The 22,245-nt window shown below is 37.6% G+C and overlaps 1 protein-coding gene across 2 annotated transcripts in view; it reads left to right on the forward strand.

Annotated features, from left to right (window-relative positions):
* The window catches only part of LOC106562852 (gamma-secretase subunit Aph-1b), a 74,723-nt gene extending 54,540 nt beyond the window's left edge, over positions 1–20,183 (forward strand). For both annotated transcript variants that reach the window (XM_045689682.2, XM_045689683.2), the window contains 4 exons: positions 13,874–13,947; positions 14,525–14,647; positions 16,631–16,758; positions 17,184–20,183. In XM_045689682.2, the coding sequence (XP_045545638.1) occupies positions 13,874–13,947; positions 14,525–14,647; positions 16,631–16,758; positions 17,184–17,351 (493 nt within the window). In that variant the 3' untranslated portion in view covers positions 17,352–20,183. The remainder of the gene's footprint in view (positions 1–13,873; positions 13,948–14,524; positions 14,648–16,630; positions 16,759–17,183) is intronic.
* Positions 20,184–22,245: the final 2,062 nt, after the last annotated feature.

The following is a 22,245-nucleotide window of genomic DNA, read 5'->3' on the forward strand; positions in this document are numbered from 1 at the left end:
ATATCTCTTAGTAATGTTATAGTGTAATAGGTGTGTCTTCATCATGTCCTGTCTCTTAGTGATGTTATAGTGTATAATAGGTGAGTCTGTATCATGTCCTGTCTCTTAGTAATGTTATTGTGTATAATAGGTGAGTCTGTATCATGTCCTGTCTCTTAGTAATGTTATAGTGTATAATAGGTGAGTCTGTATCATGTAATATCTCTTAGTAATGTTATAGTGTATAATAGGTGATTCTGTATCATGTAATATCTCTTAGTAATGTTATAGTGTATAATAGGTGAGTCTGTATCATGTCCTGTCTCTTAGTAATGTTATAGTGTATAATAGGTGAGTCTGTATCGTGTCCTGTCTCTTAGTAATGTTATAGTGTATAATAGGTGAGTCTGTATCATGTAATATCTCTTAGTAATGTTATAGTGTATAATAGGTGAGTCTGTATCATGTCCTGTCTCTTAGTAATGTTACAGTGTATAATAGGTGAGTCTGTATCATGTAATATCTCTTAGTAATGTTATAGTGTATAATAGGTGAGTCTGTATCATGTCCTGTCTCTTAGTAATGTTATAGTGTATAATAGGTGTGTCTGTATCATGTAATATCTCTTAGTAATGTTATAGTGTATAATAGGTGAGTCTGTATCATGTAATATCTCTTAGTAATGTTAGTGTAATAGGTGTGTCTGTATCATGTAATATCTCTTAGTTATGTTAGTGTATAATAGGTGAGTCTGTATCATGTAATATCTCTTAGTAATGTTATAGTGTAATAGGTGTGTCTGTATCATGTCCTGTCTCTTAGTAATGTTATAGTGTATAATAGGTGAGTCTGAATCATGTAATATCTCTTAGTAATGTTATAGTGTATAATAGGTGAGTCTGTATCATATCCTGTCTCTTAGTAATGTTATAGTGTATAATAGGTGAGTCTGTATCATGTCCTGTCTCTTAGTAATGTTATAGTGTATAATAGGTGAGTCTGTATCATGTCCTGTCTCTTAGTAATGTTATAGTGTATAATAGGTGAGTCTGTATCATGTCCTGTCTCTTAGTAATGTTATAGTGTATAATAGGTGAGTCTGTATCATGTAATATCTCTTAGTAATGTTATAGTGTAATAGGTGTGTCTTCATCATGTCCTGTCTCTTAGTAATGTTATAGTGTATAATAGGTGAGTCTGAATCATGTAATATCTCTTATTAATGTTATAGTGTATAATAGGTGAGTCTGTATCATGTCCTGTCTCTTAGTAATGTTATAGTGTATAATAGGTGAGTCTGTATCATGTCCTGTCTCTTAGTAATGTTATAGTGTATAATAGGTGTGGCTGTATCATGTAATATCTATTAGTTATGTTATAGTGTATAATAGGTGAGTCTGTTTCATGTAATATCTCTTAGTAATGTTATAGTGTATAATAGGTGTGTCTGTATCATGTAATATCTCTTAGTAATGTTATAGTGTATAATAGGTGAGTCTGTATCATGTAATATCTCTTAGTAATGTTAGTGTAATAGGTGTGTCTGTATCATGTAATATCTCTTAGTTATGTTAGTGTATAATAGGTGAGTCTGTATCATGTAATATCTCTTAGTAATGTTATAGTGTAATAGGTGTGTCTGTATCATGTCCTGTCTCTTAGTAATGTTATAGTGTATAATAGGTGAGTCTGAATCATGTAATATCTCTTAGTAATGTTATAGTGTATAATAGGTGAGTCTGTATCATATCCTGTCTCTTAGTAATGTTATAGTGTATAATAGGTGAGTCTGTATCATGTCCTGTCTCTTAGTAATGTTATAGTGTATAATAGGTGAGTCTGTATCATGTCCTGTCTCTTAGTAATGTTATAGTGTATAATAGGTGAGTCTGTATCATGTCCTGTCTCTTAGTAATGTTATAGTGTATAATAGGTGAGTCTGTATCATGTAATATCTCTTAGTAATGTTATAGTGTAATAGGTGTGTCTTCATCATGTCCTGTCTCTTAGTAATGTTATAGTGTATAATAGGTGAGTCTGAATCATGTAATATCTCTTATTAATGTTATAGTGTATAATAGGTGAGTCTGTATCATGTCCTGTCTCTTAGTAATGTTATAGTGTATAATAGGTGAGTCTGTATCATGTCCTGTCTCTTAGTAATGTTATAGTGTAATAGGTGAGTCTGTATCATGTCCTGTCTCTTAGTAATGTTATAGTGTATAATAGGTGAGTCTGTATCATGTCCTGTCTCTTAGTAATGTTAGTGTACAATAGGTGATTCTGTATCATGTCCTGTCTCTTAGTAATGTTATAGTGTATAATAGGTGAGTCTGTATCATGTCCTGTCTCTTAGTAATGTTATAGTGTATAATAGGTGAGTCTGTATCATGTCCTGTCTCTTAGTAATGTTATAGTGTATAATAGGTGTGGCTGTATCATGTAATATCTATTAGTTATGTTATAGTGTATAATAGGTGAGTCTGTTTCATGTAATATCTCTTAGTAATGTTATAGTGTATAATAGGTGAGTCTGTATCATGTAATATCTCTTAGTAATGTTATAGTGTATAATAGGTGAGTCTGTATCATGTACTGTCTCTTAGTAATGTTATAGTGTATAATAGGTGAGTCTGTATCATGTCCTGTCTCTTAGTAATGTTATAGTGTATAATAGGTGAGTCTGTATCATGTAATATCTCTTAGTAATGTTATAGTGTAATAGGTGTGTCTGTATCATGTCCTGTCTCTTAGTAATGTTATAGTGTATAATAGGTGAGTCTGAATCATGTAATATCTCTTATTAATGTTATAGTGTATAATAGGTGAGTCTGTATCATGTCCTGTCTCTTAGTAATGTTATAGTGTATAATAGGTGAGTCTGTATCATGTAATATCTCTTAGTAATGTTATAGTGTATAATAGGTGAGTCTGTATCATGTCCTGTCTCTTAGTAATGTTATAGTGTATAATAGGTGAGTCTGTATCATGTAATATCTCTTAGTAATGTTATAGTGTATAATAGGTGATTCTGTATCATGTAATGTCTCTTAGTAATGTTATAGTGTATAATAGGTGAGTCTGTATCATGTCCTGTCTCTTAGTAATGTTATAGTGTATAATAGGTGAGTCTGTATCATGTAATATCTCTTAGTAATGTTAGTGTAATAGGTGTGTCTGTATCATGTAATATCTCTTAGTTATGTTATAGTGTATAATAGGTGTGTCTGTATCATGTAATATCTCTTAGTTATGTTATAGTGTATAATAGGTGAGTCTGTATCATGTAATATCTCTTAGTAATGTTATAGTGTATAATAGGTGTGTCTGTATCATGTCCTGTCTCTTAGTAATGTTATAGTGTATAATAGGTGAGTCTGAATCATGTAATATCTCTTAGTAATGTTATAGTGTATAATAGGTGAGTCTGTATCATGTCCTGTCTCTTAGTAATGTTATAGTGTATAATAGGTGAGTCTGTATCCTGTAATATCTCTTAGTAATGTTATAGTGTATAATAGGTGAGTCTGTATCATGTAATATCTCTTAGTAATGTTATAGTGTAATAGGTGTGTCTGTATCATGTCCTGTCTCTTAGTAATGTTATAGTGTATAATAGGTGAGTCTGAATCATGTAATATCTCTTAGTAATGTTATAGTGTATAATAGGTGAGTCTGTATCATATCCTGTCTCTTAGTAATGTTATAGTGTATAATAGGTGAGTCTGTATCATGTCCTGTCTCTTAGTAATGTTATAGTGTATAATAGGTGAGTCTGTATCATGTCCTGTCTCTTAGTAATGTTATAGTGTATAATAGGTGAGTCTGTATCATGTCCTGTCTCTTAGTAATGTTATAGTGTATAATAGGTGAGTCTGTATCATGTAATATCTCTTAGTAATGTTATAGTGTAATAGGTGTGTCTTCATCATGTCCTGTCTCTTAGTAATGTTATAGTGTATAATAGGTGAGTCTGAATCATGTAATATCTCTTATTAATGTTATAGTGTATAATAGGTGAGTCTGTATAATGTCCTGTCTCTTAGTAATGTTATAGTGTATAATAGGTGAGTCTGTATCATGTCCTGTCTCTTAGTAATGTTATAGTGTATAATAGGTGTGGCTGTATCATGTAATATCTATTAGTTATGTTATAGTGTATAATAGGTGAGTCTGTTTCATGTAATATCTCTTAGTAATGTTATAGTGTATAATAGGTGAGTCTGTATCATGTAATATCTCTTAGTAATGTTATAGTGTATAATAGGTGAGTCTGTATCATGTAATATCTCTTAGTAATGTTATAGTGTATAATAGGTGAGTCTGTTTCATGTAATATCTCTTAGTAATGTTATAGTGTATAATAGGTGAGTCTGTATCATGTAATATCTCTTAGTAATGTTATAGTGTATAATAGGTGAGTCTGTATCATTCCTGTCTCTTAGTAATGTTATAGTGTATAATAGGTGAGTCTGTATCATGTAATATCTCTTAGTAATGTTATAGTGTATAATATGTGAGTCTGTATCATGTCCTTTCTCTTAGTAATGTTATAGTGTATAATAGGTGAGTCTGTATCATGTAATATCTCTTAGTAATGTTATAGTGTATAATAGGTGAGTCTGTATCATGTCCTGTCTCTTAGTAATGTTATAGTGTATAATAGGTGAGTCTGTATCATGTAATATCTCTTAGTAATGTTATAGTGTATAATAGGTGTGTCTGTATCATGTAATATCTCTTAGTAATGTTATAGTGTATAATAGGTGTGTCTGTATCATGTAATATCTCTTAGTAATGTTATAGTTTATAATAGGTGAGTCTGTATCATGTCCTGTCTCTTAGTAATGTTATAGTGTATAATAGGTGAGTCTGTATCATGTCCTGTCTCTTAGTAATGTTATAGTGTATAATAGGTGAGTCTGTATCATGTCCTGTCTCTTAGTAATGTTATAGTGTATAATAGGTGAGTCTGTATCATGTAATATCTCTTAGTAATGTTATAGTGTATAATAGGTGAGTCTGTATCATGTAATATCTCTTAGTAATGTTACAGTGTATAATAGGTGAGTCTGTATCATGTCCTGTCTCTTAGTAATGTTATATTGTATAATAGGTGAGTCTGTATCGTGTCCTGTCTCTTAGTAATGTTATAGTGTATAATAGGTGAGTCTGTATCATGTAATATCTCTTAGTAATGTTATAGTGTATAATAGGTGAGTCTGTATCATGTCCTGTCTCTTAGTAATGTTATAGTGTATAATAGGTGAGTCTGTATCATGTAATATCTCTTAGTAATGTTATAGTGTATAATAGGTGTGTCTGTATCATGTAATATCTATTAGTTATGTTATAGTGTATAATAGGTGAGTCTGTATCATGTAATATCTCTTAGTAATGTTATAGTGTATAATAGGTGAGTCTGTATCATGTAATATCTCTTAGTAATGTTATAGTGTATAATAGGTGAGTCTGTTTCATGTAATATCTCTTAGTAATGTTATAGTGTATAATAGGTGAGTCTGTATCATGTAATATCTCTTAGTAATGTTATAGTGTATAATAGGTGAGTCTGTATCATTCCTGTCTCTTAGTAATGTTATAGTGTATAATAGGTGAGTCTGTATCATGTAATATCTCTTAGTAATGTTAGTGTAATAGGTGTGTCTGTATCATGTAATATCTCTTAGTTATGTTATAGTGTAATAGGTGTGTCTGTATCATGTCCTGTCTCTTAGTAATGTTATAGTGTATAATAGGTGAGTCTGAATCATGTAATATCTCTTAGTAATGTTATAGTGTATAATAGGTGAGTCTGTATCATATCCTGTCTCTTAGTAATGTTATAGTGTATAATAGGTGAGTCTGTATCATGTCCTGTCTCTTAGTAATGTTATAGTGTATAATAGGTGAGTCTGTATCATGTCCTGTCTCTTAGTAATGTTATAGTGTATAATAGGTGAGTCTGTATCATGTAATATCTCTTAGTAATGTTATAGTGTATAATAGGTGAGTCTGTATCATGTAATATCTCTTAGTAATGTTATAGTGTATAATAGGTGAGTCTGTATCATGTAATATCTCTTAGTAATGTTATAGTGTAATAGGTGTGTCTTCATCATGTCCTGTCTCTTAGTGATGTTATAGTGTATAATAGGTGAGTCTGTATCATGTCCTGTCTCTTAGTAATGTTATAGTGTATAATAGGTGAGTCTGTATCATGTCCTGTCTCTTAGTAATGTTATAGTGTATAATAGGTGAGTCTGTATCATGTAATATCTCTTAGTAATGTTATAGTGTATAATAGGTGATTCTGTATCATGTAATATCTCTTAGTAATGTTATAGTGTATAATAGGTGAGTCTGTATCATGTCCTGTCTCTTAGTAATGTTATAGTGTATAATAGGTGAGTCTGTATCGTGTCCTGTCTCTTAGTAATGTTATAGTGTATAATAGGTGAGTCTGTATCATGTAATATCTCTTAGTAATGTTATAGTGTATAATAGGTGAGTCTGTATCATGTCCTGTCTCTTAGTAATGTTACAGTGTATAATAGGTGAGTCTGTATCATGTAATATCTCTTAGTAATGTTATAGTGTATAATAGGTGAGTCTGTATCATGTCCTGTCTCTTAGTAATGTTATAGTGTATAATAGGTGTGTCTGTATCATGTAATATCTCTTAGTAATGTTATAGTGTATAATAGGTGAGTCTGTATCATGTAATATCTCTTAGTAATGTTAGTGTAATAGGTGTGTCTGTATCATGTAATATCTCTTAGTTATGTTAGTGTATAATAGGTGAGTCTGTATCATGTAATATCTCTTAGTAATGTTATAGTGTAATAGGTGTGTCTGTATCATGTCCTGTCTCTTAGTAATGTTATAGTGTATAATAGGTGAGTCTGAATCATGTAATATCTCTTAGTAATGTTATAGTGTATAATAGGTGAGTCTGTATCATATCCTGTCTCTTAGTAATGTTATAGTGTATAATAGGTGAGTCTGTATCATGTCCTGTCTCTTAGTAATGTTATAGTGTATAATAGGTGAGTCTGTATCATGTCCTGTCTCTTAGTAATGTTATAGTGTATAATAGGTGAGTCTGTATCATGTCCTGTCTCTTAGTAATGTTATAGTGTATAATAGGTGAGTCTGTATCATGTAATATCTCTTAGTAATGTTATAGTGTAATAGGTGTGTCTTCATCATGTCCTGTCTCTTAGTAATGTTATAGTGTATAATAGGTGAGTCTGAATCATGTAATATCTCTTATTAATGTTATAGTGTATAATAGGTGAGTCTGTATCATGTCCTGTCTCTTAGTAATGTTATAGTGTATAATAGGTGAGTCTGTATCATGTCCTGTCTCTTAGTAATGTTATAGTGTAATAGGTGAGTCTGTATCATGTCCTGTCTCTTAGTAATGTTATAGTGTATAATAGGTGAGTCTGTATCATGTCCTGTCTCTTAGTAATGTTAGTGTACAATAGGTGATTCTGTATCATGTCCTGTCTCTTAGTAATGTTATAGTGTATAATAGGTGAGTCTGTATCATGTCCTGTCTCTTAGTAATGTTATAGTGTATAATAGGTGTGGCTGTATCATGTAATATCTATTAGTTATGTTATAGTGTATAATAGGTGAGTCTGTTTCATGTAATATCTCTTAGTAATGTTATAGTGTATAATAGGTGAGTCTGTATCATGTAATATCTCTTAGTAATGTTATAGTGTATAATAGGTGAGTCTGTTTCATGTAATATCTCTTAGTAATGTTATAGTGTATAATAGGTGAGTCTGTATCATGTAATATCTCTTAGTAATGTTAGTGTAATAGGTGTGTCTGTATCATGTAATATCTCTTAGTTATGTTATAGTGTATAATAGGTGAGTCTGTATCATGTAATATCTCTTAGTAATGTTATAGTGTAATAGGTGTGTCTGTATCATGTCCTGTCTCTTAGTAATGTTATAGTGTATAATAGGTGAGTCTGAATCATGTAATATCTCTTAGTAATGTTATAGTGTATAATAGGTGAGTCTGTATCATGTCCTGTCTCTTAGTAATGTTATAGTGTATAATAGGTGAGTCTGTATCCTGTAATATCTCTTAGTAATGTTATAGTGTATAATAGGTGAGTCTGTATCATGTCCTGTCTCTTAGTAATGTTATAGTGTATAATAGGTGAGTCTGTATCATGTCCTGTCTCTTAGTAATGTTATAGTGTATAATAGGTGAGTCTGTATCATGTCCTGTCTCTTAGTAATGTTATAGTGTATAATAGGTGAGTCTGTATCATGTAATATCTCTTAGTAATGTTATAGTGTATAATAGGTGATTCTGTATCATGTAATATCTCTTAGTAATGTTATAGTGTATAATAGGTGAGTCTGTATCATGTCCTGTCTCTTAGTAATGTTATAGTGTATAATAGGTGAGTCTGTATCATGTAATATCTCTTAGTAATGTTAGTGTAATAGGTGTGTCTGTATCATGTAATATCTCTTAGTTATGTTATAGTGTATAATAGGTGAGTCTGTATCATGTAATATCTCTTAGTAATGTTATAGTGTATAATAGGTGTGTCTGTATCATGTCCTGTCTCTTAGTAATGTTATAGTGTATAATAGGTGAGTCTGAATCATGTAATATCTCTTAGTAATGTTATAGTGTATAATAGGTGAGTCTGTATCATGTCCTGTCTCTTAGTAATGTTATAGTGTATAATAGGTGAGTCTGTATCCTGTAATATCTCTTAGTAATGTTATAGTGTATAATAGGTGAGTCTGTATCATGTAATATCTCTTAGTAATGTTATAGTGTAATAGGTGTGTCTGTATCATGTCCTGTCTCTTAGTAATGTTATAGTGTATAATAGGTGAGTCTGAATCATGTAATATCTCTTAGTAATGTTATAGTGTATAATAGGTGAGTCTGTATCATGTCCTGTCTCTTAGTAATGTTATAGTGTATAATAGGTGAGTCTGTATCATGTCCTGTCTCTTAGTAATGTTATAGTGTATAATAGGTGAGTCTGTATCATGTCCTGTCTCTTAGTAATGTTATAGTGTATAATAGGTGAGTCTGTATCATGTAATATCTCTTAGTAATGTTATAGTGTATAATAGGTGAGTCTGTATCATGTCCTGTCTCTTAGTAATGTTATATTGTATAATAGGTGAGTCTGTATCGTGTCCTGTCTCTTAGTAATGTTATAGTGTATAATAGCTGAGTCTGTATCATGTAATATCTCTTAGTAATGTTATAGTGTATAATAGGTGAGTCTGTATCATGTCCTGTCTCTTAGTAATGTTATAGTGTATAATAGGTGAGTCTGTATCATGTAATATCTCTTAGTAATGTTATAGTGTATAATAGGTGTGTCTGTATCATGTAATATCTATTAGTTATGTTATAGTGTATAATAGGTGAGTCTGTTTCATGTAATATCTCTTAGTAATGTTATAGTGTATAATAGGTGAGTCTGTATCATGTAATATCTCTTAGTAATGTTATAGTGTATAATAGGTGAGTCTGTATCATGTAATATCTCTTAGTAATGTTATAGTGTATAATAGGTGAGTCTGTTTCATGTAATATCTCTTAGTAATGTTATAGTGTATAATAGGTGAGTCTGTATCATGTAATATCTCTTAGTAATGTTATAGTGTATAATAGGTGAGTCTGTATCATTCCTGTCTCTTAGTAATGTTATAGTGTATAATAGGTGAGTCTGTATCATGTAATATCTCTTAGTAATGTTAGTGTAATAGGTGTGTCTGTATCATGTAATATCTCTTAGTTATGTTATAGTGTATAATAGGTGAGTCTGTATCATGTAATATCTCTTAGTAATGTTATAGTGTAATAGGTGTGTCTGTATCATGTCCTGTCTCTTAGTAATGTTATAGTGTATAATAGGTGAGTCTGAATCATGTAATATCTCTTAGTAATGTTATAGTGTATAATAGGTGAGTCTGTATCATATCCTGTCTCTTAGTAATGTTATAGTGTATAATAGGTGAGTCTGTATCATGTCCTGTCTCTTAGTAATGTTATAGTGTATAATAGGTGAGTCTGTATCATGTCCTGTCTCTTAGTAATGTTATAGTGTATAATAGGTGAGTCTGTATCATGTAATATCTCTTAGTAATGTTATAGTGTATAATAGGTGAGTCTGTATCATGTAATATCTCTTAGTAATGTTATAGTGTATAATAGGTGAGTCTGTATCATGTAATATCTCTTAGTAATGTTATAGTGTAATAGGTGTGTCTTCATCATGTCCTGTCTCTTAGTGATGTTATAGTGTATAATAGGTGAGTCTGTATCATGTCCTGTCTCTTAGTAATGTTATAGTGTATAATAGGTGAGTCTGTATCATGTCCTGTCTCTTAGTAATGTTATAGTGTATAATAGGTGAGTCTGTATCATGTAATATCTCTTAGTAATGTTATAGTGTATAATAGGTGATTCTGTATCATGTAATATCTCTTAGTAATGTTATAGTGTATAATAGGTGAGTCTGTATCATGTCCTGTCTCTTAGTAATGTTATAGTGTATAATAGGTGAGTCTGTATCGTGTCCTGTCTCTTAGTAATGTTATAGTGTATAATAGGTGAGTCTGTATCATGTAATATCTCTTAGTAATGTTATAGTGTATAATAGGTGAGTCTGTATCATGTCCTGTCTCTTAGTAATGTTATAGTGTATAATAGGTGAGTCTGTATCATGTAATATCTCTTAGTAATGTTATAGTGTATAATAGGTGAGTCTGTATCATGTCCTGTCTCTTAGTAATGTTATAGTGTATAATAGGTGTGTCTGTATCATGTAATATCTCTTAGTAATGTTATAGTGTATAATAGGTGAGTCTGTATCATGTAATATCTCTTAGTAATGTTATAGTGTATACTTCAGCACTATATTATTCTATAGCTCCTGTGTTAGCAGTTAGCATTATACTGCAGCACTATATTATTCTATAGCTCCTGTGTTAGCAGTTAGCATTATACTGCACGGCTATATTATTCTATAGCTCCTGTGTTAGCAGTTAGCATTATACTGCACGGCTATATTGTTCTATAGCTCCTGTGTTAGCAGTTAGCATTATACTGCACGGCTATATTATTCTATAGCTCCTGTGTTAGCAGTTAGCATTATACCGCACGGCTATATTATTCTATAGCTCCGGTGTTAGCAGTTAGCATTATACTGCAGCACTATATTATTCTATAGCTCCTGTGTTAGCAGTTAGCATTATACTGCAGCATTATATTATTCTAACTGCTAACACAGGAGCTATAGAATAATATAGTGCTGCAGTATAATGCTATAGCTCCTGTGTTAGCATTATACTGCAGCACTATATTCTTCTATAGCTCCTGTGTTAGCAGTTAGCATTATACTGCAGCACTATATTATTCTATAGCTCCTGTGTTAGCAGTAAACTACTGTTTATCTGTCATGCCCAGTTCGGTAAGAAAAGGTTTGAAAGGTATTTTGGGAAAATCGTTTCCACACATAAAGGTGGTTATTTTCCTGTCTCTAGCCGGCCAGAGTGAAACGTTGTTTCGGTCCACAGAATCATCGTAACACTCACGAGTTAGAGACTCTGTGTTTGTTTCATTCTGTTAATGCTTGCCTTTATTCAGACTTCCCACGTTGTGTCGGAGCTCCGTGTGTCCTGTCTTGTCTGTCATTTGATTTGTGAAGCAGGAATACAAAGGCGAGCTCGCACCACTATATGTTTACTGGGTTGCTGTCATTCGTTCATGTAAGAATTCATGATTGATGTTTAACGTGTGCCCAATTTTTAAAGTTTACATGGAAGTGGTCATGTCTGTTTTAGACGGAATGTAGTAATTGGGTAGATTTACATTTTGTTTACCAGTTATGTGCTTACTTGTCATTGGACATGGGTATGGCCCAGTGAGGGGCTAGAGCATATAAGCGCCAGTTTTGGGGTTTCTGGGTAGATTGGGGAGGCTGCTTGAGCCAGATCCACCCTCTACCTATAAGAGCTATGGAAGCTACAGGGTAAGCCAGTTTATTTAGTTTGAGAAGTCTATTGTCTACCTGTTTGTGTTGTAAATATGAATTGCTGGCTATCACACCTTTGCACCAGAACCTTCTGCATCCTTCTGAATATCTGCCCTTAAGACCGCATCTCTACGTTACCCATGTCACAGGCCTACACACAATACCTCATTTCAAAATGGAATTATGTTTTTCAATTATTTATTTTTTTACAAATTAATAAAAAAAATGCAAAGCTAAAATGTCTTGATTCAATAAGTTTTCAACCCCTTTATGACAAGCCATTCAGGAGTAACAATGGGTTTAAATAAGTTGCATGGACTCACTCTGTGTGCAATAATAGTGTTTAAGAAGATTTTTCAATGAATACCTCATCTCTCTACCCCACACATACGATTATCTGTAAGGTCCCTCAGTTGAGCAGTGAATTTCAAACACAGATTCAACCACAAAGACCAGGGAGGTTTTCCAAACCCTCACAAAGGGCACCAATTAGTAGATGGGTAAAAAAACAAACAGACATTGAATATCCCTTCGAGCATTGTGAAGTTCTTAATTACACTTTGGATGTGCACCCAGTCACTACAAAGATACAGGTGTCCTTCCTAACTCAGTTGCCAGAGAGGAAGGAAACTGCTCAGGGATTTCACCATGAGGCCAATGGTGACTTTAAAACAGTTAGTTTAATGCCTGTGATAGGAGAACTGAGGATGGATCAACAACATTGTAGTTACTCCACAATACTAACCTAATTGACAGAGTGAAAAGAAGGAAGCCTGTACAGAATAATAAATATTCCAAAACATGCATCCTGTTTGCAATAAGGCACTAAAGTAATACTGCAAAAAAATGTGGCAAAACGCTCAACTTTTTGTCCTGAAAACAAAGTGTTATGTTTGGGGCAAATACAACACATTACTGAGTACCACTCTCCATGTTTTCAAGCATAGTGGTGGCTGCATCATGTTATGGGTATGGCTTGTAATTGTTAAGGACTGGAGTTTTTCAGGGTAAAAAAGAAATGGAATGGCACTAAGCACAGGCAAAATCCTAGAGGAAAACCTGGTTCAGTCTGCTTTCCACCAGACACTGGGAGATGAATTCACCTTTCAGCAGGACAATAACCTAAAACACAAGGCCAAATCTACACTGGAGTTGCTTATCAAGAAGACGGTGAATGTTCCTGAATGGCCAAGTTACAGTTTTGACTTAAGTCCACTTTGAAAATCTATGACCTTAAAAGACCTGAAAATGAGTGGTTATGTAGCAATGATCAGCAACCAATCTGACAGAGCTTGGAAGCATTTTGAAAATAATAATGGGCACAGGTGCGTAAAGCTCTTAGAGACTTACCCAGAAACACTCACAGCTGTAAATCACTGCCAACGGTGCTTCTACAAAGTATTCACTCAGGGGTTTGAATACTTATGTAAATGAGATATTTCTGTATTTTAATTTTCTATACATTTGCAAATATATCTAGAAACATCTTTTTCATTTTGTTATTTTGGGGTATTGTGTGTAGATGGGTGAGAATCAATTTTTTTTTTTTTTTAATCAATTATGAATTCAGGCTGTAACACAACAAAATGTGGAATAAGTCAAGGGGTATGAATACTTTCTGAAGGCGCTGTATATTCCAGTAGCTGACAGATTCATAGATTTTGTTGTAAGAGAAACTTGGACACATAATGATAGTGGATGGACACTGGGATTTGATGATTGTTTGACTGTTTTCTTTGTCTTTAGATGTTAAAGAAACGTCGAAACTGTAGTATAATTAAGGGTGGGTTTGGTGCTACTATATTTGATACTGTAGTTTGATTGTTGTGCTATTTCTTTGTTTTACAGGAAGGCAAACGAAGGCTTGCTCATGTTGAGTGCAGAGGAAACGATGCCGATCTCCATACGGCAACTAGCCTATGGTATGTGGAGGAAGACAGAAAATTACCTTGTGCATAACATTATGAATAGAAGCATAGGGAAGATATTAGAGATTATGAATGGAAGCAGATGGAAGATATTAGAGATTATGAATGGAAGCAGATGGGGGATATTAGCTTTGAGGCAGAGTTATATAGGCCCTTGCCTTTCTCTCTGTGGTAGAAGTTAGTTATCATGGTTCATATTACATTACAATAAAACCCACATAGCTGTTATTTTAGACCATAGAGTGCCCTTACATCTTTCCCTGTTGTCTGGTTTTCCCTAGTGTCTGATAGTGTCTCTCTGGTTTTTTCCCCCCAGTGTCTGATAGTGTCTCTCTGTTTTTTTTCCCCCAGTGTCTGATAGTGTCTCTCTGGTTTTTTTCCCCCCAGTGTCTGGTAGTGTCTCTCTGGTTTTTTTCCCCCCCAGTGTCTGGTAGTGTCTCTCTGGTTTTTTTTCCCCCCAGTGTCTGATAGTGTCTCTCTGGTTTTTTTTCCCCCCAGTGTCTGATAGTGTCTCTCTGGTTTTTTTTCCCCCCAGTGTCTGATAGTGTCTCTCTGTTTTTTTCCCCCCCAGTGTCTGGACTGGGGTTCGGCTTCATGAGTGGAGCGTTCTCAATGGTCAATATCCTGGCCGATTCTGTTGGCCCCGGCACCATTGGTATCCATGGAGACTCCCAACACTACTTCCTGTCCTCAGGTACTGTATGAGTCTCCCATGTTTTAAAATGTACTTAATAATCTGAAACCACACGGGAAGACATGTTTTATTTCACTAACTTTCCTGAAAGTAGTCATTTATTTTTGTATTTTACCCCCTTTTTCTCCCCAATTTCGTGAGATCCAATTTTGATCTTGCCTCATTGCTGCAACTCCCCAACGGGCTCGGGAGAGGCGAATGTCGAGACATGTGTCCTCCGAAACATGACCCACCAAACCGTGCTTCTTAATACACGCCCACTTAACCCGGAAGCCAGCCGCTCCAATGTGTCGGAGGAAACGCAGTTCAACTGACGACCGAAGTCAGCCTGCAGGCGCCCGGCACGCCACAAGAAGTCGCTAGAGCGCGATGAGCCAAGTAAAGCCCCCCCCGGCCAAACCCTCCCATAACCCGGACGACGCTGGGCCAATTGTGCGCTGCCCTATGGGACTCCCGGTCATGGCCGGTTGTGACACAGCCTGGGATCAAACTCGGGTCTGTAGTGACACCTCAAGCACTGCAATGCAGTGCCAAATACCCTGACTACACCGCTTGCATCGCGTGTGCGCGCGTTGCAAAATAAGTATAGAAATCTAGATTATTCAATTATTGCACCCACACTGCTCGCGCACCCCAACGAGCGTCTGCGTTGCCAAGGGCTAAAATAGAAGTCCTTTCTATTTCTGACGCAGTTCGCGCTGCAAGTCCTGCCTCTCCCATCTCCACATTGGTTTATAGAAGCAGGTACCCAAGTTCCATCTCCTCATTGGTTATACCCACGTGGGTGACTGAAAGACGAACGAGGTCGGTGGCGGTAATGCACCTAATTTATGAAAGTGTCAATTCGCAAAATAACGTCCAGAGAAGAAAAAGCCTGGAAGGAGGAGAGATGACTAGAAACGATTCGGTTGACTGTTTTATGTGTGGATTATCGGAGTAGAGGACCTTGTGCATTTCAGGTAAAATAACAACTCAATGTTTATATCCCAGGATAAATTAGCTAGCAACAGCAAGCTAGCTAAGTAGAACAAATTAGCTAGCTAGCTAAATTGCCATAAATGTTTAATGCTTTTCGACCTGTCCCCAAATTAATTGGTTCAGAGTTTGTTTTGATATTTTAACCTGCGTGTCATGATCGCGTTTGGTGTGGGGGGACAAAATACATTTATGCATGATGGCGCACGCGCGCAGCCGGTTTGGGTTCTGTGTTAGACACTTGCACCACCAGGGAGGCCTAGTTGTCATTTTTCTGATTGTCCTGAGGCTAACTCTGTCTCCCCTATAGCCTTCATGGCCATCATCCTGAAGCTAACTCTGTCTCTGTCTCCCCTATAGCCTTCATGACCATGGCCATCATCCTGAGGCTAACTCTGTCTCTGTCTCCTCTAAAGCCTTCATGACCATGACCATCGTCCTGAGGCTAACTCTGTCTCTGTCTCCTCTAAAGCCTTCATGACCATCGTCCTGAGGCTAACTCTGTCTCTGTCTCCCCTATAGCCTTCATGACCATGGCCATCGTCCTGAGGCTTACTCTGTCTCTGTCTCCCCTATAGCCTTCATGACCATGGCCATCATCCTGAGGCTTACTCTGTCTCTGTCTCCCCTATAGCCTTCATGACCATCGTCCTGAGGCTAACTCTGTCTCTGTCTCCCCTATAGCCTTCATGACCATGGCCATCATCCTGAGGCTTACTCTGTCTCTGTCTCCCCTATAGCCTCCATGGCCATCGTCCTGAGGCTTACTCTGTCTCTGTCTCCCCTATAGCCTTCATGACCATGGCCATCGTCCTGAGGCTTACTCTGTCTCTGTCTCCCCTATAGCCTTCATGACCATCGTCCTGAGGCTAACTCTGTCTCTGTCTCCCCTATAGCCTTCATGACCATGGCCATCATCCTGAGGCTTACTCTGTCTCTGTCTCCCCTATAGCCTTCATGACCATGGCCATCGTCCTGAGGCTAACTCTGTCTCTGTCTCCTCTATAGCCTTCATGACCATGGCCATCATCCTGCTCCACATGTTCTGGGGGGTGGTGTTCTTTGATTCCTGTGAGAAACAACACTGGTGGTCTCTGGCTGTGGTCGTCATCAGCCACCTCCTCGTCTCCTGTCTGGTAAGTCAGAAAAGAGACAGAAAGGATGGCTGGATGGATAGACAGATACAGTAGATCAATGTGTTCATGCAGTAGGTGGACTTGACTGATGGGTTGATGAATAAATACTCAGAAGTAAATGTGTGTTGGCAGTAGTCTTACAGGACAACAGCCTAGTACTTTTACTTACTCAGTAACGTCTTCATCCCCATTGGGACATAATGTCACAAAGGCTCCTCCACTGATTCCTGTTCTTCACCGCAGCACTTCAAATGGGACAAAACATGTCCCCAAAGGTCCTTAACTCAGCCTTTGTTGTCATGTCTCTCCCCAGACGTTCTAGAACCCTCAGTATTTTTTCTCCCAGAGGTTCCTGAACCAGAACCTTCTGTATGAATTTCCCCCAGAGATCCATAACTCATCAGTCTTTGTTATTTCTCTCCTAGACATTCCAGAACCCTCAGTACGTGGGCAGCCTGGTTCCCACCTATATCATCGTGTTCCTCGTGGGTCTCTGGGCGTTCTTCTGCGCCGGGGGATCTCTCCGGAACCTTAAACTCTGCCTTACCTGCAAAGACAAGGACTTCCTGTTGGCCAACCACCGGCCCAGATAACAGAACACCACTAAAGACACACACACTGTATGGGGACGCTATCCTACAGGACACACACCACACAAACAAATAAATAAATTAAAGATAAACTGGGTCAATGATATGTCTCTCCCCTCCCCCCTATGTGTTCTGTGTATCATTGTTTCAGTGGTGCTGGGGACTGGAAATAGGCTCCAGGGATTTAGTCCACAGAGTAAATATTGTTTAAACACCTTTTTATTTTGTGAGCAGCATTTCCAGATGTATTACAGTGCATTAGTAATAGAATAACCTAGAGGATCCTTTTGTTACCACTTCATCCCTGGCTGACACTGCACGGAATGGTTGATAAACTGTTTACAACTGGGGGGGATGGTGACAAACACATTTTATCAGTGTGTAGTTTTAAAATGTAGGGTATGTAGTTCCTTAATGAGATGGTACCTATTTGACACCAGATGGGTCTCTCTTTCTCTCTGGATCTGTGCCTTCTACAGTAATGATGAGGTAGCTAGTGTTTTGGCCCTGTATTCATAAAGCATCTGAGTAGAAGCGCTGATCTAGGATCAGACCCCCCCATGTCCATGTAATCTTATTCATTATAATCTAGGATCAGACCCCCCCCCCCCCCCCCCCATGTCCATGTAATCTTATTCATTATAATCTAGGATCAGATCCCACCCCATGTCCATGTAATCTTATTCATTATAATCTAGGATCAGACCCCCCCCCATGTCCATGTACTCTTATTCATTATAATCTAGGATCAGATCCCCCCCCCATGTCCATGTACTCTTATTCATTATAATCTAGGATCAGACCCCCCCCCCCCCATGTCCATGTAATCTTATTCATTATAATCTAGGATCAGACCCCCCCCCATGTCCATGTACTCTTATTCATTATAATCTAGGATCAGACCCCCCCCCCATGTCCATGTAATCTTATTCATTATAATCTAGGATCAGACCCCCCCCCATGTCCATGTACTCTTATTCATTATAATCTAGGATCAGATCCCCCCCCCCATGTCCATGTAATCTTATTCATTATAATCTAGGATCAGACCCCCCCCATGTCCATGTACTCTTATTCATTATAATCTAGGATCAGATCCCCCCCCCATGTCCATGTAATTTTATTATAATCTAGGATCAGACCCCCCCCCCCATGTCCATGTAATCTTATTCATTATAATCTAGGATCAGACCCCCCCCCATGTCCATGTAATCTTATTCATTATAATCTAGGATCAGATCTCCCCCCATGTCCATGTAATGTTATTCATTATAATCTAGGATCAGATCTCCCCCCATGTCCATGTAATCTTATTCATTATAATCTAGGATCAGATCGATTTCTTCCCCCCCCCATGTCCATGGTTCTGATCTGAAAGGCAAAACTGATCCCACTGTAGATCGCAGGTCTACTATGAGATGCTTTATAAATATACGGCCCTGGATTGTCTTTGTAAATGGACCTTTAGTGTTTAATCTATATCAGACCTGTGATGTTTTTTTATCACGTTCATGTTTCTGTCTCCTGCTGTGTTAGTTGACAGTCTGGCAGGCAGCTGTATTGTTCTCCTGTTTTAGAAAGGTTGGTACAACAGTGTTTGCATATCAACAACTTACTTTTCACTAAATTACCAAACAAAAGCAAATCCCTTTGGAGAACGGAAGCAGCATATTAGGATAACATTGGGTTAGGATAAATAAAGTCATGAGCTGTTTCAAAAGGAAGTTCTGATTCAAACTGAAAATATGTAAAATGTGGTGTGTTTGTTTTGATAGTCCAGATGAATATATTTGGCCTAAACCTGATGAATATAAATATTGACCTGATGATGATAATACTGTTTTTATATGAATGATGTGCTTTACATACTGATTAGTGCTGCTAAGCTTTGCTTCAGCTAAATGTTTTGTTTTTATAATCATCACACTGACCTCAAGGGTTGGTCTGAACTATTTGGCTTTAGGACGGGTTTTATGGGTTGGACGTACAGGGGGAGGTTTCCCAGACCCAGATGAAACTTATTCCTGGACTGAAAAGCACTTTTAACTAAAAAAATTCTCAACTGAGAATGCTTTTTAGAAGTGGCTTAACCTTTTGTCTGAGTAAACCGACCCAAACTGTAGCACCCTTTTTAGTCCTGACTTCCATTTTAGTTAAATATTCCCATTGACATCAATGCAAACTGATGACTAAGTGAAAATTGGAAAATGCGGATTCTCCCTTTTAAAAGAGGACATGCCCTTGAGGAACAAATGATTGAATATATACATGTACCACGTTGTTGTTGATGAATTAGCTGATTTTTCTAGGCAGTGAGTAAGACCTGTGGAAACCAACTCCTATAGAGAGCTCAACGGAAGTTAGTTTAGACTAGGCTGAAATAATTTAGTGTCAAAATTAACTTAGTCACCTCACTTGTCATGGTTTTTAATGTTTTTCTCTGACCTGTGTCGTGTATGGAGCTGTACAGCTTTAACATAATAGTCGAGAACTCCCAGCCAATAGTATCAGCCTCTCAGGGTTGAAGGTCACTGATATGCAAATGAGCTGTATGTTCCTGTTTTGACGTGTGCCTGCGTGCACCCTGTTATTTCCCCATGCTTCTGTATTGATATAAAGTTAAAAGTAGTAGCACTTCATTCTCCATTGTCAAGTTAATTCTACCATGCCATCAAGAGCACAACAATCTGTATGTACATAGGTGATGACAAACTGTTCCCTCTGATTTTTTTGAAATGTGTATATAATATTGTTTCTAAATGACTATTTAACCTTCTATGATGTTACATCTTCTAGGTTCCATTGTACATAGGAAAATAAAACGGTTAAACAAAAGTGTGAGGTCCTTTAACTTCTGATGGAGTTGGGTCTTGTGTTGGGCTGATGAGGTCCTTTAACTTCTGCTGGAGTTGGGTCTTGTGTTGGGCTGATGAGGTCCTTTAACTTCTGATGGAGTTGGGTCTTGTGTTGGGCTGATGAGGTCCTTTAACTTCTGCTGGAGTTGGGTCTTGTGTTGGGCTGATGAGGTCCTTTAACTTCTGCTGGAGTTGGGTCTTGTGTTGGGCCAAGGTCCTATAACCATCTGAGTGAACTCTACTCTCACCATTGTAGAGTCAGGTTCATCATAACCAACCTGAGTGAACTCTACGCTCACCATTGTAGAGTCAGGTTCATCATAACCAACCTGAGTGAACTCTACTCTCACCATTGTAGAGTCAGGTTCATCATAACCAACCTGAGTGAACTCTACGCTCACCATTGTAGTCAGGTTCATCATAACCAACCTGAGTGAACTCTACGCTCACCATTGTAGAGTCAGGTTCATCATAACCAACCTGAGTGAACTCTACTCTCACCATTGTAGAGTCAGGTTCATCATAACCAACCTGAGTGAACTCTACGCTCACCATTGTAGTCAGGTTCATCATAACCAACCTGAGTGAACTCAACTCTCACCATTGTAGTCAGGTTCATCATAACCAACCTGAGTGAACTCTACTCTCACCATTGTAGTCAGGTTCATCATAACCAACCTAAGTGAACTCTACTCTCACCATTGTAGAGTCAGGTTCATCATAACCAACCTGAGTGAACTCTACTCTCACCATTGTGAGTCAGGTTCATCATAACCAACCTGAGTGAACTCTCTACTCTCACCGCTGTAGAGTCAGGTTCATCATAACCAACCTGAGTGAATTCTCTACTCTCACCACTGTAGAGTCAGGTTCATCATAACCAACCTGAGTGAACTACTCTGCTCATTGCATAGTGGGCACAAAGCGGGCGCCAGGCTTTCAGCAGGGCCAGGGGAGATAACAAAAGCCTGTAGCACACAGGGAGGGATGAAACCACACCCACTACGGGGGGATGCCTTCAGCCCCCTTATATGAGAGAGAGAGATGGAGAGGGAAGGAGAGGAAAGGAGAGGGCTAGAGAGATGGAGAGGGCTAGAGAGAGGGAGAGGGCTAGAGAGAGGGAGATGGCTAGAGAGGGAAGGAGAGGGCTAGAGAGAGGGAGAGGGCTAGAGAGAGGGAGAGGGCTAGAGAGAGGGAGATGGCTAGAGAGGGAAGGAGAGGGCTAGAGAGAGGGAGAGGGCTAGAGAGAGGGAGAGGGCTAGAGAGAGGGAGAGGGCTAGAGAGAGGGAGATGGCTAGAGAGGGAAGGAGAGGGCTAGAGAGATGGAGAGGGCTAGAGAGAGGGAGAGGGCTAGAGAGAGGGAGATGGCTAGAGAGGGAAGGAGAGGGCTAGAGAGAGGGAGAGGGCTAGAGAGAGGGAGAGGGCTAGAGAGAGGGAGAGGGCTAGAGAGAGGGAGATGGCTAGAGAGGGAAGGAGAGGGCTAGAGAGATGGAGAGGGCTAGAGAGAGGGAGAGGGCTAGAGAGAGGGAGATGGCTAGAGAGGGAAGGAGAGGGCTAGAGAGGGAGAGGGCTAGAGAGAGGGAGAGGGCTAGAGAGAGGGAGATGGCTAGAGAGGGAAGGAGAGGGCTAGAGAGAGGGAGAGGGCTAGAGAGGGAAGGGAGTGTGAGAGAGAGAGCGGGGGAGGGAAGGGAATCTGGTTTGTGTGTGTTGATGTTCATCTCCATCATAAAGTTTCTAATCTGACGTAACAAAGCCTCTGTCCCCTCCGCCTGTCTGTCCCCCTGCTCCCCCTGTCCACAGTTTCCTCCTCCCTATGCTCACGTCTCCTTACAACTGATGAAACTAGACACACAATGGTGGAATGGCACAAAGCGGCCGTGGGACATGGGAGCGCCCCAGGAACTCTCTGAGGGGATTTGGTCAAAGCCCTCTTCTCTCTGTGAGAGTCAGTCACACATAGGCCCACTTCCTCTCTCTGTAACCAGAGCCCTCTGTGTGAGAAGCATCCGATTCACATTCAAATCCTACACTTGAGATCATGG

Source organism: Salmo salar, chromosome 11, assembly GCF_965601325.2.
Source record: "Salmo salar chromosome 11, fSalSal1, whole genome shotgun sequence".
NCBI classification, from domain to species: domain Eukaryota; kingdom Metazoa; phylum Chordata; class Actinopteri; order Salmoniformes; family Salmonidae; genus Salmo; species Salmo salar.